The sequence below is a fragment of the Neltuma alba genome, unplaced genomic scaffold (genome assembly GCF_004799145.2).
Source record: "Neltuma alba isolate B1F8T4 unplaced genomic scaffold, ASM479914v2 tig00013267_pilon, whole genome shotgun sequence".
In the NCBI taxonomy this organism is placed as follows: Eukaryota; Viridiplantae; Streptophyta; class Magnoliopsida; order Fabales; family Fabaceae; genus Neltuma; species Neltuma alba.
The window spans coordinates 1-18,257 of record NW_021637559.1 but is presented as its reverse complement, the minus strand read 5'-3'; the positions used below and the strand labels follow the sequence as shown (position 1 = coordinate 18,257).

Here is an 18,257-nt window from a genome sequence, read left to right as displayed (position 1 = left end):
TCAACTTAATGAAACTGAGCATTACCTGATCAATCACAACAACGAATGCTCTGTATGCTGTATATATCACAAACATGTATAGATTCTGGGTACCAAAAAATTTCCCCCAGATCACCCTAGCCCTAACATAAAGCAACAAATCGGAATTCTTGCTTTCACTATATACACATAGATGGTTTCCTCAAGTCCAATGAATTAATAGAAATTAAGAAAGATGAATCCCTCCCAAAATCTGCTTACACAGCTCCACCAGATGGTACAAAAGAAAAGCCGACGAAGTAGGCACACTCATGGCAAGCAAGGCAATCATCCCCAGGGCCAAGCTCGGCCTCGTGTTCATCAACTGCGTCTGCAGCACTCCCAGTGCCTCGCAAATCATGGAGTCATAGCTCGTGTAGTAACGCTTCTCCCAGTCCATCCAATCTTCCGGCGGCTCGTAGTTCTTCTCAATCATCTTCATCTCATGGATTCTCTTCCTCAGAATGATCATGCTCTCGTCCACCATTCTCCCGCCAAAATTCTGATCCGCCGCCTCTCTCCTCCACGCCAGGACGCTGGTTTTCCTCCGATACAGGCTCGGCCTCGAATTCGAATCAGGAACTGAGAGGAATGAGGGAGAATTTAAGGAAATGGATTGCATTTTGATGATTTTTGGATCGATGAATTAAGGTTTTGAGTTTTGAGAGTCGTTGGATTTGTACTGTAAGGGTTTGTATGAGGATAGAATGTGATCTGCGTTGGGAGGGAAGAAACGAATTTATAGATCGTTAGAGAGAAAAGTAAAATAATTATAATAAAATTAAAAAAAAAAAAAAGCGCCGTGAGAGGAGGAAGCATCTTCGGGAAAAAGCCAAGCAACGAGGCAAAAGCGTGTTTGTTTTGCGTGACGCCTGAGAAAAAGCCATTTGTCAAAGCCAGAAAGCGACGTGTGGCTGCCAGAATCTGAGGAGGTAATTACGTACCGTAAGGTGCATGAATGTGTGCAGTGAGTAAGATGAATATATCGATATAAATTTGTAAAGCTTTATAAAAAATATATACATATAATAAAAGAAAATAAGTTATAGATTTGTTCCCAAAATTTTAGCAAATAATGCTTCTTATCATTAAATATGTTAATAGTCTATATCAATATTTTAACAATCAATATTAGTTTTTTAATGATTAGAGATAATATTACTATGATTTTAAATTTTTAAAGCAAATTTACACTCAACAAAACTTTTGGTGCTCAACATTCTTGAATAAAAATTCATAGGATAAATCTGTATCTTAATCCATTTTTATAATGTTTTTTCTTTTTACAAAGTAACATGTTATTATTAGTATTATTTAAGTATGAGATTGCGTGTAAGTGTTTGAATTCCTTTCATTAAATAAAAATGACAAAACAATATTATCTCATGTTTTCTTGAAAGTATTTACTTTTATAAATTTTTATAAAAAATTAATATGAAATATAACCTTTTTATTGTAGATTTTTTGCAACTACTATTATTTTTTAGGTCTTCTTCTCATTGAATAAAATGCACATAATTGAAAAAGTCTCCTTAATGAGGTGCTTAGGTTTATCAATATTTATCAATGGAGGGAGTCATGATTTGATTATTAAAAGGTCAAGAACTCAAGATTGAAAAGCATAATATATATTTGGGACAGGAAAATATAAAACTTTTTCAAAGTAAAAACTTTCAAAATAAATTTACACATTTACCCATAAAAAATAAAGTAAAAACTAAATTTTAATAAACAGGGGATCATAACTGATAACTCCTATCAATTCCCTTTGCCATTGATTATTACTCCCTCCGTTTCTTATTATAAGAGACATTTGATGCTTATGGTATGTTCCTATATATAAGAGACACTTACAAGTTGTATCTACTTTTTTGTGTTGATTTACTATTTTACCCATATTTATTATCTCCAACTCATACTCTCTCTCCCTCCCACTTCTCTTTCTTTTAATAATTTAATTGTTCTCTCTCATGCTCTCTCTCCTTATTAATGAGGGCATTTTTGGAAAAAAATTATACTTTTTACACATTAATTGTTCTTAACTAATTTTAACTGTTTTTTTGATCAACGTACTTCGGTTATTTGTCTCTTATAATAAGAAACGGAGGGAGTAGTTCACTTCCTCCCTTGAATAAATGAGTAGAGCCGAATCCAAATCATATTTGGTTATCGTAAAACTTGGAATATGAAATTTTAGTAAGCTATCATATAATAAATATAACAATATTTTAAAATTTATATTATATTATTTGAATTTTTTTAATTTTATTTTTGAAAGATTTCCTACGATGCCATTATTTTATTATTTAAATTTTAAAACTTATTATTGTTATCTCTTTAGTATTATCAATTCATGAAGCGTTTTAATCTGAAATTTTCAGGTAATTTGGATACTAAAATTTCATCATACCAAAAAACAAAAAGAATTTTTATTGATATTTCTTTGCCTCATCTAAATAATACATTCATAATAAATATATTAAATTAAGATGACCCTAAACCCCAATAAAGAAGGATATATGAGAATATGTGTCTAGTTTTTTATAAGTTAATTAAATATAAGTTTGAAAGAATGATGCATGACTATATAATAGTTATATTTACTACATGATCTCACGTTCGCACTTAGATGCCAAGCTCAATTATATAACTCGCTCAAAAAGAAATTGAAATTATCCAAAATTAAAACGACGATGGTTGCAAAATTATAGGTTCATGTGCGCAGGAGGAGAACATTACCCAGAAGAGAGTGACGGTCTGGTGCGGGCAACTGTTGCCGACAAGGTAGGCCTTACCTGACAAAGGACGGCGCTAGACTAATTATGATATTAATCAGATCCTCTTCATCTTAACCGTACAAGCATTTAAATACACTGTCTATTTTGAATTATTAGTTTGAGTGGTACTTTTTTATTTCTTTATTTAATAAAGGAATTTAACGGTTTTTTAGGTTGCTTTAAATCTATTCCAGTCAATAACTTATCTTCTGTTGGCCTAAAAACTTGCGTTCCAAGTTAATTACAAATGAGTTATTTTTATGAAGTATACAAGAGTGATCCATTGGAGCAATAAGAGCCAGCTTGATCATATCATAACATTTGGGATATGTTTAGTTTGACTTGATTCGATTTAACTAAAGATGTGTTTGGATAGAAATCAAACTATGGTTTCAGAAGTGTTTTTACGGTTTACAAAACAAATATGTGAAAGAATTTGTCTCGTTTTGCGGAAAAGTGTTTCTGAAACTAGGGTTTGGAGGTTGACAAACACTCTTTAAGTAACATTAAAAGTCAACTATGTTCTCAATATTGATAGATCTTTGTAGTCAAAAAAATTACTGAAAATCTTCTTAAAATTTTTATTGTCGAAAGATATCTCAAATTTTTAGGCCTTTAAGGTGCAATTCCTTTTTAGTGATTTAATTTGAAAACATAAAAATTTAAGGTTATTTCTTCAATTTGTTCTTCATTTACAAGTTCATAGCATTTGCAATAACTCCCACCTAAAATTCCTTTTCACCTATTATATTCTAGTTTGGCAGTTTCCATCATCTGTCTAGAGTTGAGTTCTGAGATTTGACAACAAACTCAAAAAGTCATCTACAGACACTTTACACCCAATCATTTCGGGTAATACTAGATTGTATCTTTTATCTCACTGTGACTATTAGTATAGAATTAGCCGATACTTATTCCCTGTACACCATCTTTCCTTCTTCTCTGAGAAAGAAATTAACAACCCATGCATAGGCCTTCTACCTCTAGGCAACATTGCCCTTTCAAGCTTTTGCCTATTGCAAAAAAGTTCCCACTGCTCCCCCCAACAAGAGCCTTTGCAACTCTTCTCCAACTATATATAATTTATCTTAAATTATATTCAATATTATTCAAAATGAAAGTGATTTAGATCTAGTTATATAAAGATTAATTAAAGATATATTACACACAATTGAAAAAAAGTTACATTTGCTGAAAATAAATGACATTTGCCCAAAAACCTAAAAATTTCAAGTAGCTTTGAGTAATAAAATTTTTAATTGGAAAATTCTCAGCAATTTTCCCATAATTCTTTTGACTTGATTTTTTTTCAAAGAAATAGTTGTCATTTTGAACATTTCCTTTCGGTATTCGCCAATTAAAAAAATATTTACATCCGTTTCATGGAAGAGGGCTTTTTTTTTTTTTTGGTTGGGGGTGTTTACTCTTTATAGTAACATGCATATATACTATAAATAGTATATAAATAAAGAAAACACGTGTAATTGGAGCCGCCTTCCAAGCTTCTGAGAAATTAAGAAACGTCATCTACACGGACACGGCCGGAGAAAATTTCAACATTCAGTTAAACCAGCGAAGCTTCAGATTATAGTTAGGATATGGGGCGGCCACCTCCACACTCTTTTCCTTCATTTATCATCTTTCTTTCATGCCCCTACGCGTCAACCCAACACAGCACATCATTCATTTAAACATTGGACTTTTTATGCCATGCAATGCATATAGAATCTACCAATATACCAATAAGAGTTGGTCCGGTTGGTAAGGATTCAGCCCATAACGTATAAGGTGGTAAGTTTGAAGCCCGATGCCAATATGAGGATTTTATTAGTGGACGATATGTAAGTACCTCTATAAACCTCTCTGAACCTAAATGCATGCTTTGGTTCTGATAGGTTCTCGAGATCTAACTCACTTAAACTATTTTGTAAAAAAAAAAAAAAATCTATGAATATCATCAGCCGAACTTGCTGACTTATATATTGCTGCTGCCTATATATATGAAATCCTACACACACACACACATTTATAGCACTGCTTCTTCTTCCATTGTTGAAAAAGATGGCACCATCTGCTTGTGCTTCTTCTCTTTGTTTAGGCCCAACAAGACTTTTTCCAAACAAGTTCTTCATCACTACTACCAGTAATTATGTGATGACTGCTCCAAGAAGCTTCATTGCGTCTGCGTCAAACAGGGACTCTTACGGCCAACATTACGATGGGAAGCTGGTGGACGAAAGCATGATCGTTCTTCGCCTGCGAATTCGAGAGATACAGATGAAGATGAAGAAGAAGAAGATGAGTAGTGGAAGAGGTTGGAGGATTATGGAGTGGGAGAGAGGCTACTGGGAACAGAATTATGGTTCTGATATATGTGAAGCTGTGGGGCTGTTGCAGACTCTCTTGATGGAAACAAGGCCTTGTTTGGCTCTTGCCATTCTGCTTTCGGTTCTTTTGAGTTTTTCGGTTTCAATGTCTCTCTCTGTGCTTCATTTGCTGGGCCTGGCCAAGCACATCTTCATGTCCATTCATTTTTAATTATTCTGTTCTGTCCTAAACGTAACACTCATTTTGTAATACAATCTAGTTTACACTGCAGAATGAGAAGAAGGTTCATTTTGAATAAAGTATTATTTGTCATTCACATAGCCAAGTCAGGTCTCAAACTTCACATCATGTTACACGGTCTTCTAGAAAATATGCAAGAACCCCGCAACCGACCACGTCGCTCCAGCAATGCGGCGGCGGGGGCCTTTAAATTTATCCATTCTGCCTTCACCAATAAAAGAAATGTATCGGTGAAAAACAATATGAAAGGAGGGGAGAAAATCTCAGAAGTGCTCTAGAAGAATTTTCTAAATTTGAAAAGTCGTTGAATAAATGAGACACACATTTAATGGAAAAGTGAAATATCTTAATTAATTTTGAATTTTTATCTGTAATAATTGCAACTATATTAATAATGGATGTGGATGCTTCATCTCTCTCCTATCCGTCGCTCACGCTCATTAAAATTATGTGATCGCCGACCAAAGCACCAAGTCTTTGTATTTTTTAAGAAAACCATAATTTTGACTTTTTAATTTTGCTTTTGAATGATACTCAAAATTAATCTTGCAAATCAATTTTATAAATACGTTACAACCAAATCTATTCTTGAAATCATAATTATAAATCAATTTTATTTAAAATTTATTCTGCCTCTACCATTTTTATTTTCTTTTTGAGAGTTCTCCCGCTTAATTAACATTCTTTCCCTCCTAATGTTTTTCCCATCCAACTATAAATATAGGGTAAATCCAAATTCCGCGCTTTAATTTAGGGAAATAAATCACACATTACCAAATGCAATCACGTTCAATCGCAAAGAATTTGACATGAACGAAGTCAACGAACCCATTTGCAGTCGTAGGAACATACTGCGGATGGTTTATACCTACAAGGAATTCACGACCAAGCATTTGGCAGCAGATCTGATTCTCTTACATTTACTATCCAAATTTTATATCTTAATTTTATTTTATATCCACTCCTAATTATAATATCTCATTTGTAGTCTCATTTCCGGAGGTAGTATTTTAAAAATTATGCACATTTAAATGGAAGAGGGAGGGAGAATCGGAACCATGCAGATTTGTTCAAATTTGCCGTTGAAACTTGAAACCGCAGCACAGCAACAAAACGCTATGTTTTACACCTATGACAACTTGCTGCTATATTCAACACATCCTAAGTAGATCCACTATACATTCATCACATCGAATGTTGTCCCCAATGGCATTTCTAATCTGCGAAGGGTGTACCTAATCACATCATGATCAAGGCCCTGTTCTATAAGGAAACAAAGAGCTTATTGGCTTGTAAAGTCAGGACTGAGAAGGTCATCCTTTGCAAAGATCTCCCTCTTTACTTACTCAGCACCTGTACGAGATAAATCAATATATGATAGTTGAGTTGAAATCTGACAAGAACAGTACTAGTGCCCAGCAACCCAACTGACTACAAACCTTCTAAGATGAAAGGTCCAACAGGATCAGGTTGATTTGAATCAACCTGCTTCACTGGTTGATTTTCAAGTGGATGACCTTCTTGTTCAGGATTAAGCTCCTCAAGTTTTGAGTGTGATTTGTCGTGGTCGAGTGCAGATGGCTCAAGTTGCTGGTACTTAGGCTTGTTCTTCTCAAGGAGAAGGTAGGTGGTGCAGTACCAAAATAAGAGTATCTTGCTTTGTGCGACCACTGTATCCCTAATTTTGCTTCCTCCAAAGGATATGCGCTCCAGTGCCTGCGAGTAAGAGAGCGCGGATCAGGAAAGCAAGACAACAAACTAACAATCTCTATTAGAAGTGTTTTTAGACTATGCGAAAACTAGATAAACTAAGATGATTGATACAGATAAAAATATGGACACATGACTACAACAGCACAAGATATAGAGTTTAAATTCAAATTATAGTGTCGTAATCATAACGTATCAAACATGATACAGCTTTCCAAGCAATGGTACTTCATGGCAAATAACTGATTCTGTTGGATAGAATCAGTGTTGTTGATAGCTTACAATAAGCAAGATATAATTTGGGGCGGACTATTTGCAGAAACCATCCACTTTTAAGCAGTTGTATTGAATTAGCCCTTAGTTGGAAATTTTTCTTCGAAAAAAAAAAAAAAGGCTCCTTCCTCACCTGTTCTCCCGTTTGAATATCAAATGGATTATGATGTTCAAATTGAAGACCACTAAATTCATTGATGCAGAGTCCCTGAAAAGCCCTGAAAGAATACACGAACCAATTTCATCAGCGCCTAAGTAAAGGAAACCATATTCATCTTGGAGTATTCTTTAGCGCGAGAGAGCTTCCTCGTACAGGTTACATTATTGGAAAACTTTTAATTACTAAAAATTAGGATTCTGCATACCATCGAATGAGCGAAATGCGAGGAATCCAGCGGAAGATGATTGGAGTATTTTCAGGATTGACATAATAGCCTCCAAATACAATAAAAACAGTCATAAGAGAGGGGCCAACTGCCATGGCTGCTTCAGTGGTTGGAACCATTGCTCCAACAGTAAGACCCATCGCAGATGCAGCAAAAGATTCCACAGTGACTATGCCACAGAATTTCCCAAATCTGGAATGTCAAGCCTAGTCAGTAATACTTGAGATAATTTTTTTAAAACACTTTGCACAAATCATCCCATCCAAAGGGTAAACAAAGGCAGGGACCAGGGGAGAAGACATGTTTTTGTGGGTGTCAGGATATATTCGTCTATGCTTTTCAAGAGATAAGAGAAGCATATTATTGACATCTTGTATAAGAAAATATATTATTGACATTTAAATCATTTGCATTTATAACCAAATCAATAAACAATGCGACTCATTTCAAATTCTATGCTACAAACAAGACCTATATCTAGTAATCTTAGCAAAGTCATTTATCCCCTCTAAAATTCATTACAGCCCCTATAAAGGAAACAAGTTATTTTCACAATCCTGTCCAGAGACCACTACGGAATTTTGCCATACATAGTGCTCTGTTTTCTCATGATATCAGCGGCAAAGAAATTTGCAATCTACAGTCAAAAAATTCAAAGAAAAAAGTGACATTGCAATTGTTGATCATAATGATTGACTTGGGTAGCTGACCTCAGTAATGTAGGATGGAGACGCGCCATAGGGTACAAAACAGCACCAAACATCAGTGGAAAAGCTGCTCCAATAGGAATCTCAGCGAGCAATTTTGAAAACAGATAAGGACCCAATGAATAGGAGCCTTTTGCACGTTCTCTATCTACAATTGTCCGCTCCTTTGGAAACACCCCAACAGTCTTTGTAAGAGCAGCCATAGCTGTGTTTATTGCAGCAACCTGTGAATGCCAATCATGTGAGGAGCACGAAAAGGCAAACCTAATGCAGATTCCAGAGATACTGTAATTCTAGTGACTATCAAAATTATGGATACAATTTGTGCCTGCTCAATTTAATAGTTCGTACTCATGATTGCCAAACTCTCTCGTAAGTTTGCAGAAGTCCCACCAAAATTTAAAGACATACACCCAATGGAATCATGTAGACTAACAGACAAAAATGCATTGAAAAATTTCAAAGTCCCTCTGCCCTGTAGATTAGCAGCCAATCAGGAAATAGGAATGAAAGAACAAAAACAACCAAACAACCTGAAGCAATCCCATTCTGTCTTGTATTGAAGTCTGAGATCTCCCCATTCTCCAGAAAACCGAACCAAAAATAACAGCTGAGGCAATTGACATCCTTGCTCGAACTTTGTTTGTTGGTCCATCACGGGAAGCCTAGTCAACCATTAGAATTTTCAAAGAAAATAAGAAACACAAGTTCCACTCTACTTACATGAGAAAGACCGAATCAATTAATTATATGCATATCTAGAATTTTGATTCATAGCCAGGTTAATCAGGGATGAAGACATGAAGAAAATAACTGATGTTGAAACCAAAGGTAAGGTGGGAGAAGAAGCAGATTTATCATAAAACAAGATGTGAAAAGGAGAATTGATACTTATGCCATCTTTCTAATCGTGTCTTGCCAAATGACATGATCAAGCCTCATTAATCTTTTATTTCAAGGCAAAAATAATCCTATGCAGGTCCTATCATGCACTTTACACAGAAAGTCAATACATAGGCAGACCTGCATCCATGCTCGCCTGAGGAGCAACCAGAACTGTTTCCACCAACCTCCTTTCTTCTTAGCTACAGTTCTCATCCCAATTCTCTTTCCATTTTTGTGAAGCACTTCTTTGGTAATTGGAGTTGCATATATTATCGTAGAAAGTCTTTCAGAAAATGACTCAACAAGACTATCAATTCTCTTCTGAGAGGAATAAACACTTTCAGTAGAACTGTAGTCAATGGATATAAGATCAGCCAAAAATTCAGCAGGATTCACATGATCAGGGCAATGGTACCTGTTACATAAACAACAGTCAACCATCCGTTCAGAACTAACTGTACAAGATGTATAGCTGTAACGCTGACTTGAACAGATAAACAATGCACTGTCAAAATATTAACAAAAAAATATTGAACAAGTCAAAGGGAGCATGTGCCTCCAAAGAAACAACACTTCTACATTTTTTTTTTTTTTTTGCAACAACGGTTTGTATAACTCAAATAAAAAAACAATGAAAAACAAGTATTCACACTATTGCAAAATATTTTTCTCAACTTGAAGCCAAAATAGAAACATTTGCAAATTATTTTTTCCCTTACATAAGCGTAACTTCCATTAATGCTCGACCAAAAAAAAAACAAGAAGACCCTCACTTTTCTCACACTGGTTTGTTACCTGAATCATGGTAATTTTAATAGTTCACTACAAGAATTGGTATAAATTTATGAAGTCAAACTAGAAAAGTGAATTATCTCAACATTATGATCAGTTTCAAGCAAAAACTCTATACAGCAAAGTGTAAAATTTAAATTTCTGACTAAATTAACTCAGACACCACATCCATAAATTATTATTATTACATTTTCTTTTCAAAAGACACCCCCCTATGAAAAATGTACGATTGAATAAAACAGAGAAGGTTAGAATGACAACCCAAGTTTTGAGAAGTATGCCAATGGTTCATCACGCGCAGGGCCAGCATAAACAAGTGAACCCTCAGTTAGCAAGACGATGTCATCAAATTTGTTATACACTGAACCTCTTGGCTGATGAATAGAACAAATTACTGTATGACCATCTTGTGCAAGGTGTTGGAGAGTTTCCACCACTTTCTCAGCCTGAAAGGCATCAAGTCCTGGAAGCACCACAAGTAAATTAGTGATGAATGAAAGAACAAAAAACAAGTTATAATTTGGAGTTTAACTTCTGTTGCCAGGGAAAAAAAAAATGGAGTTTAGCTTCAGATTTTGTCAAAAGCTATGAGAATGGTTAAGCCATTTAGTCATTAACGCATAAGCTTCAGATTATTACGTTAAACATTAATTGAATGCAGCAAGGAAGCAGTGCCTACGTAGATAATGTTACAGTATACTTAATTCAAAAAAATAAAAAATATTGAGCAGTGCCCACAGGGTATTATATTAGCCACGTATTAAGCTATATTATATGCAGAACTCAGATCTGTTGCTAGGCAAATAATGGAGAGGCATACTTACCGGTAGTTGGTTCATCAGCAAATATAACAGACGGGCTTGCAAGAAGCTCACACGCCAAAGATAAGCGTTTCTTTTCACCACCACTAATTCCCCGAACTTTGGCATCACCGACAATGGTATCAGCGCAGCTGACCTTCAGAAGAAAGGGATTCAAGTTGCCAAAGCGGGTAAATATGAGTACCATAGGAGTAGAGTAGAATTATTTAAATATATGATATGAAGACAGACAGCATCCATAGTTAATAATCAGCGATCACTTTAACCCATTAAAAATTACAACATATGAGGGCATCTTACCAATCCTAGCTTGAACAAGAGATTTTTCACATATTCATCCCTCTCTTCCGCGGAAGATATGCCAGGCAGCTGGAGCTCTGTAGCAAGCGACAATGTTTCTCGCACTGTGAGCTGCGAGAAAAACAGATCCTCCTGTCTCACATAAGCAAACCTACAGCCATGACAAAAATAAGAACTCTTATCCTTAGATAAAGGAATCACAAGAAAAAGCAGGAAACAGAAGTTGCTAACAAGCCTACTTATAACTTCTCTTTGAACTAGGCCTGCCATTGAACTCCAAAAGGCCTGACAGATGCAGCCGGGGAGATGCTGCTAGCTGACCCGCAAGAACATTGAGCAATGTAGTTTTTCCAGAACCCGACGGGCCCATTATAGCTAATAATCTTCCAGGCTTCGCTTCTCCGCTCACATTTTTGAGCAAAAATCTCACCTATCAATTTAAAATTACAATTACCATTGTAAAGAATGATTTCAACTTACAAACTGTCCTCTTCATAAAATAAAGCGTAATATCCGTAATTTCCAATTTCCTAACATAACAACTGAACAGAGCATTCACGAAGCGTCACAGAGTAAGAAGACAGAAAACTCACAGACTTGGAGGATTTATCAGAAAGAGAGCAGGTGATGTCGCTCCACCGGATTGTGACCGGAAAAACTTTGCCCGAAACCGGACCTTCGCTCTCCCCTTCATCAATATCATCATTCGCCCCATCTCCCTGGTCCTCATTATCGGTTTCTGGGGGCAACACGGGACCGGGACCAGAGAAGAGGCGGACAAGGACGGTCACTGCCACAGCAGCGAGGACCTGGCCGAGACCGTTACCACCGAAGCCTGAAACCATTTGGCGCAACTTTTTCCCGCCAAAAGCCACCATTATGTTCTTCCAGTAATTGCTTCTCTTTTTCCTTTCGTCTCGCAGTGAACTACGTTCTCTGCTGAACCTCCTTGCTGATAACTGAAAATGCCAAAAACGGAGAAAGGAGTACAGGGAAGGACGGAAACGACATCGTTTCGTCGGAGCCTTGTTCGGCTTTTCAAGACGGCATCTAAGCTAAGCGGCCATTAAGTGACGCGTGTCGATTTCCAGATAAGATATTATGATGGGTAAAAGTGGAATTTGAGTGCCGTAAAATGCACAATTTGATGCTTTTCTTTGCTTATATTCCATATTTTGGATTTCCTTTGCCTCGATCAGGTTTTAGGAGATTGGTAATGGTTTGGCGTTATGAACTGAAGATCGATCCTCAAATGGCTTAAGTGATGGATCTCTAATTAGTTTTAATTTGAATTATCAAATTTTGACTTAAAGGTTCAAAATTACACTAAAAATATAATACTACCTCCAATTTTTGATATACGAGTTCATTTTACTTTTATTTTAGTTTAAATATAAAACCCCAATTTATTTTATTATTTATATTTATTTATTTTTTTAAGTAGTCTTATAATAAGAGATAATTAATATACAAATCCTTATAGTTTTGACCTATTTGTAATCAGGTCCTTATGATTTCTTTTTCTTTTTATTAAGTCTTTATAATTTCATATGTTTTTAATCATGTCCTTATAATTTTTTTCTTTTTATCAGATCCTTATTGTTTTATCTTTTTTTAATTAGGTCTTTATAATTTTTATTCTTTATTTTATAAATAATAAATTATTATAATAATCTTATATTAATATTTTTTTAAAATTTTTAGTTAAAAGTATATATTATTTATTTTTCAATTTTCATTTTTATTACAATAAAATTCAAATTATAGTAGTAAAATTTTCTAAAATTAGAATATAATTATAAATAATTTATAGTTAAGTATAATTTATTATTCCGATTAATTATTAATTACTAGATGATTATATTAATTATTTAATCTAATTATCTAATTATTAATTTAAAAATAAAATCAAGTTTAAAGAATAAAGTTAATAAATAATTTGTTTAAAACTAAAAAAGACTAATTAAAAAATAAGTGAAATTATAAGAACTTGATAAAAAAAATAAAGAGACATAATTAAATACACGTGTAAGTAAAAGAATCTGATAAGAAGAAATTTTTTTATAGAAACCTAATTAAAAATCATATGAAACTATAAGGACCTGGAGATTAATTATTCCTTATAATAATAGTAGTTCTATCCAATATATTTTATTAGCAATAATATTTTAACAGAAACATATATTTATTACACATAACCAATTTAACTAATTTTTTTTAATCTACTCAAATTAGTCAATTATCTCTTATATTAAGAATCGAAAGTAATACTATCTCTGGTTCTAAATATAAAATTTAATTGACTAATTTGAATAGATTAAGAAAATAAGTTAAATTAGCTATTTGTAATAAATATGTATTGTGTTTCCTAAAATATTCCTAATAATCAAATTTGTTTGTTAGAACTATCATTATTAGAATGATTATTTGGAAAAAAATGAATAAATATGAGAGATAAAATGGATTAGGATCTTATATTTAGGATTAAAACAAAAATTAAATAAGGTCTTTTATTAAGAACAGGTAGTAACGGAGAAGAGATTTTGCCAACCAGTCCGTGTGCAGGAGCTGACTTCACTGCTATAAGTCAGATCTGAACATGCCAATCAGCCTCTAATTTCATTTATCAGCCGCCGGAAAGGGTCTTACTGAACTATAGTCCCTACCGATTTGCCATATATCTACCGAAGATATCAATGGAGATCAGAGCCTTTATGGAACCTTCATTCCATGCAGAATGCAAACAGTGATAATAACCCGCAGTTCAGCTGTTGTCAACAGAAGAGAAACCACAAAAGCTGATATTTTCCGGAGAAAACATGTAATGCAATGGTGATTGGAGATGGGAAACAATGGAAGAGAACTCATCTCTAGGGTGACCAACTTGGAGGTTAGAACGGCTGAAGTATTCAGTGGAAAGGCAAATGTAAGAGAAGGGTCAGTTGTTTGGCAAGATACAACGGATCAAATTTCCGAAAAGCTTCTTCCTTTGGCCCTCCTCAGAGGCCGCCCACCTAGGCAATGATCCTTAGTGGATCACACACCAAAAATAGCTCAATGACTGGTACAGATGGATGAGATGACCTTAGGCGTCCCTTGGGATTCTTGTGATGTATATTCCAGCGTCATCCAATGATAGGAGTTTTCCTAATTTTATCAATCTGTTGAGACAATAGTTTAGCTGTATTCTCCCTGCCTCCATCAAGAAGAGCGTGTTTCAAGTTACTAAACATTGGGCCAGGAGGTCGAATGCCTACATCCAACATCTCTTGAAAGTATCTGCAAGCGTCGTCTAATCTGTTGTCAAGGCGTAATGCATTGATTAAGGTGGAAAACATATGCATTCCGGGAAGAATACCCTTAATCTTCATCTGATCCCAAACTCTGATTGCCATATCAACTCGTTCTTCATTACAAAACATCCTCACTATGATCTCGTAAGTGCTCACAGTAGGCTCACAACTGGAGTCACTACTCATTCTCTGGAAAACTAAGAAAGCTTCCTTTGTTTTTCGAGCCTTTATCAAGTGATGTAGAATTATGTCAAATGTTCGAGAATTTGGACCAACCCCACATTTTTTCATTTCATCAATCATCCTGTATGCCTCATACATCTTCATTGACCAGCAATAAGCCCCAACGACAGCATTATAGGTTGGTACTTCTGGGGCAAAACCACTAGCCTTGAATTTTTCAAAAAAATTGAGAGCCTCATCCAATCTCTTATCAGAACCCAACCCATTAATCAAAGTACAGAATATATGGGGAGTAGGCCTCAAATTTTTGGCTTCCAACTCATGATAGAACTCAATAGCTGCATCATATTTTCTAGCCTTACAATATGCACTGATGATAATGCCATAGCTAACAATATCTGGCTCAAAACCTTCATCCTTCATCTCCCGATAGACCTCATTGAGCCTCAGCAAATTTTGTTGCTGACCCCACCCTTCTAGCAATATTGTGTAGGACTTGACATCAGGTGCAAACCTGTTTTTCTTCATTTTGTCAAATAACTCTTGCGCTTTCTCAATACACCTTGACTTGCTCAAAACATCAATCAATCTATTAAAATCTGAAACTTCCAGCTTCATCCCAAACTGCTCCATCTTCTCAAATGTCTCCACTGCTTCTTTGACTTTTCTAGCCCTTGCATATCTCCGTGCAACCAATGCAAAAGTGTCTTTAGTCAACAACTTTTTATGTTTCATGTCATTAACCATATTCCATACCATCTTGAATTGTTTAATCTTACCCAATGCCTCAATCAAAGCGTTGTAGCTCTCTGTACTGTATTTGAACCCTTTTTGCTTCTCTGCCCAACGAAAGAACAATAGTGCAAGAATACCAGCATTGCTTAGCTTCTTTAAGACCTCAACTACCAGTTCTGGTGAAACCTCCACTGAAATATTACTGAGAGACTCCTCAACACTAGAACTAGGTCTGCTTGATAAAATTTTACATATCGATTCAGCTGTGAGACCTTTAACATTATCTGGGTTCATGTCTTTGGCTTCAGAAAATGCTTCTGCTTGCATTATGCTATCACTAATGGAGGTGTGGTAGCCCTGTGAAGGATGATTTCTTACAGATCCAAATGTGTTTTGCTCCAGGGGTTTCACATATTGATAGAAAATTGAACTTCCTACAGAAAGTAGGGAACTAGGAATGGATGGAATAGAACAACAATGAGAACTAGGAGCAGGGAAAAGATTTGGAGAGTTGACGAAGCTGGTAATGGTGAATCTTCTGGATACTCGTGCTAGCTGGATGAGGCCCATTTGAGAGGAGTTGCAGATTGACCCACTTGCTCCAGAGTTCAAGCTATGCTACAATCTTGCACACCAAAGCTGCTTCAAATGAAAACAAGAATGTAGAGACCAGGTTAATTTGATTTAACAAAAGGAAGTGAGCAAAATCATGTGAAACCCATCCATGCTTCCATTTCCCCCACTCCCAATAGACCTGTACACAATTATGCCACCAATTTCATTTAAATGTAGGTGTAAGAAGTATCAAGTACTGTTAACAAATCATATATACCAACCCTAAGATCCAAATGGAAGACCATAATGAAAAACAATTCATGGAAGATAGAATGGCAATGGTAACAAGTTAAAAACAGGAAAGATGTGAACAAAGTGTCTGCATTTTGCTCTCAAGAAGAACCATCAAGAAAGGAGGAAAAAAACTATCTGAAAGCAATGATTTGTGCAATTCATAATTGGGGGAGAAACAAAAGTCCGGGAAGAAAAAGGATAAAAACAACTTTTAGCGGTTTTGTATGTTGCATTCCCAACGTCATTACTAAAACTTTCGTAGATTTACCAAACAGAAGGAGGAATAAGATACAGGAAGGTTCCAACTCAACTACTTCCTCCTCATTTCCCAGGTTCAGTTTTTAGGTTCTGTTGATGTTTTGATGTAGAGCACCCAAAAGTCGCGAATTTGAGCTATACATCGGAAAGCTACGCCATCAAAACTCACTATTGCCAATGGCGAATCCAGAAGTTCAATTATTACAACATGAAAAAACAATTGGATTGTCGTGTTATACTGAGGAGTCACGGCATCGAAGTACCCGGATAAAGGACGAGAGAAACACGCAAACACATGTTCTCGCACACTGAGGAGACGGAACCCTGGGGATTAGGGGCTAGCAGTGGCTCCTTGGAAAGGGAAGACTGAAAGAGTAGCGTCGACGTGAGAGGGTGGGCGCGCGCGAGGCCAAGAGCTGGAGGGGCGTGTCCGCGTGGGCGTTGTTCCAGTACAGAATCGATAATGGTTGGGACATAGAAGACAGAGAGAAGCATCACGATGGCATATTGGTAAAATCACTCAATTCCAGAATCTTTGAATTGGGTTGATTGGCCTTTTGGGCTTTTGGCCCATGAAATATTAGGCTTAGGATTTTACCATCCCTTTCACTATATATTTCATGTACCCCACATCTTTCACCCGGCCGCCGGCTCCTCAGTTACCACACGGCATTTTGCCATTTTCACAGTCTCACGTCTTCTTCTTTCCTTCAGATCTCTGATCCATTCCTATCTTCTTAATCAAGGAAATCACAGCCGAGAATCGGGATCCAACCCTAGAAAAGCCGTATCTCTACTGTGTTTCCTTGGTTAAGGAGATATACTGGATCATCCATTGTCATCCTCAACGACAACTCGTTGATCCCTATTCATCAGATTTGCTTGGTTTTCGTCTTCATCTGTTGTTACTTTCTGCAGAAATAGGGTTCTTATAAGAACATCAAATCATTGCGTGAACTTGCCTTTCCACTCTTTTTCTTCTAATCGCTGCAAAGAGAGAGAGGTCCGACGATGAGATCAGACTTGTCTTCTGAGCCGGGATACTGAGTCTATTACACTGAAACGGGTTCCAGATATGTCCCATTCCCATATCTATTTATTCGTTTGCGATGGATACTGTCTTTTTTCAATAGGTTTGGCATCTGAGTTATTGACTTCGAATAGAAGAGCCTGAAATAGCTGGGTTCTTAACACTGTCAAGCTCTTGCTAAGTACTCAGTTTCCAATTAACAATTAACAGATCTTACAATAGCAAAAAAAGTTAACGAATACGCAATCACAAGGTGAAGTCCCACTGGAGGTAGTCGCGTGATGGGTGTCGGAGTTGACAATCACGCCGACATCGGAGAACACAAAGGAGGGGATCGATGGTTTGTATTTCTAATTCTTCCGATTTCCAGGCGTCTTCGTTCATGATTCCTGCTATCCTCGGGGGTATTGAAATATTAAAAAAATGATTTATTATTTCAGGATATATTATTCTTATGTAAATTAAAATTTAACTGATAAACAACTTGTGACAATACCTCATTTTACAACAAATAAATATCAGTGAATCAAGTTAAAGCGGACATTGCTGAATGCTAGTAGATAGTATGCCAGGTTCAACGACCATGCAATTTCAACAAGTTGAAAGAGAAACAAGAAGTTCTAACCTGGATGATAACAATTTTGCTGCGAAATCTAAACCAGCATACCTCAG

The 18,257-nt window shown here is 35.8% G+C and overlaps 3 protein-coding genes across 7 annotated transcripts; all 3 read right to left on the bottom strand.

Moving 5' to 3' along the window:
- LOC114735952 (uncharacterized) lies at positions 1–719 on the bottom strand. Its single transcript, XM_028923739.1, has one exon. It carries the CDS (start codon positions 638–640, stop codon positions 206–208), a length of 435 nt encoding a protein of 144 aa, XP_028779572.1. The 5' UTR covers positions 641–719; the 3' UTR covers positions 1–205.
- A 5,691-nt stretch (positions 720–6,410) lies between these two features.
- LOC114735953 (ABC transporter G family member 7-like) lies at positions 6,411–12,240 on the bottom strand. Its single transcript, XM_028923740.1, has 12 exons — positions 11,831–12,240; positions 11,477–11,667; positions 11,238–11,388; positions 10,941–11,073; positions 10,378–10,579; positions 9,463–9,739; positions 8,973–9,104; positions 8,443–8,663; positions 7,712–7,924; positions 7,480–7,564; positions 6,803–7,079; positions 6,411–6,716 (listed from the first exon to the last, which is right to left on the bottom strand). Exons 1-12 carry the CDS (start codon positions 12,113–12,115, stop codon positions 6,706–6,708), a joined length of 2,178 nt encoding a protein of 725 aa, XP_028779573.1. The 5' UTR covers positions 12,116–12,240; the 3' UTR covers positions 6,411–6,705.
- Positions 12,241–13,767: 1,527 nt separating this feature from the next.
- On the bottom strand, positions 13,768–17,731 carry LOC114735948 (pentatricopeptide repeat-containing protein At1g71060, mitochondrial-like). 5 transcript variants are annotated; one of them, XM_028923736.1, is made up of 2 exons: positions 17,182–17,731; positions 13,768–16,090 (listed from the first exon to the last, which is right to left on the bottom strand). In XM_028923736.1, the coding sequence occupies exon 2, from the start codon at positions 16,016–16,018 to the stop codon at positions 14,363–14,365; it is 1,656 nt and encodes a 551-aa protein (XP_028779569.1). In that variant the 5' UTR covers positions 16,019–16,090; positions 17,182–17,731; the 3' UTR covers positions 13,768–14,362. The 5 variants fall into 5 exon arrangements, with proteins under 5 accessions (XP_028779569.1, XP_028779566.1, XP_028779565.1 ...); XM_028923733.1 differs by lacking the exon at positions 17,182–17,731 and adding an exon at positions 16,819–16,962; XM_028923732.1 differs by lacking the exon at positions 17,182–17,731 and adding an exon at positions 16,725–16,790.
- Positions 17,732–18,257: the final 526 nt, after the last annotated feature.

Excerpts from the sequence above, each read along its gene's own strand:
- LOC114735952 (XM_028923739.1), bottom strand. The coding sequence starts at position 640 with ATGCAATCCATTTCCTTAAATTCTCCCTCATTCCTCTCAGTTCCTGAT.
- LOC114735953 (XM_028923740.1), bottom strand. The coding sequence starts at position 12,115 with ATGGTGGCTTTTGGCGGGAAAAAGTTGCGCCAAATGGTTTCAGGCTTC. Across the intron at positions 11,668-11,830 it reads CTGATAAATCCTCCAAGTCT|GTGAGATTTTTGCTCAAAAA; the intron begins GTGAGTTTTCTG and ends TTAAATTGATAG. Across the intron at positions 11,389-11,476 it reads AGTTCAAAGAGAAGTTATAA|GTTTGCTTATGTGAGACAGG; the intron begins GTAGGCTTGTTA and ends TCATGGCTGTAG.
- LOC114735948 (XM_028923736.1), bottom strand. The coding sequence starts at position 16,018 with ATGGGCCTCATCCAGCTAGCACGAGTATCCAGAAGATTCACCATTACC.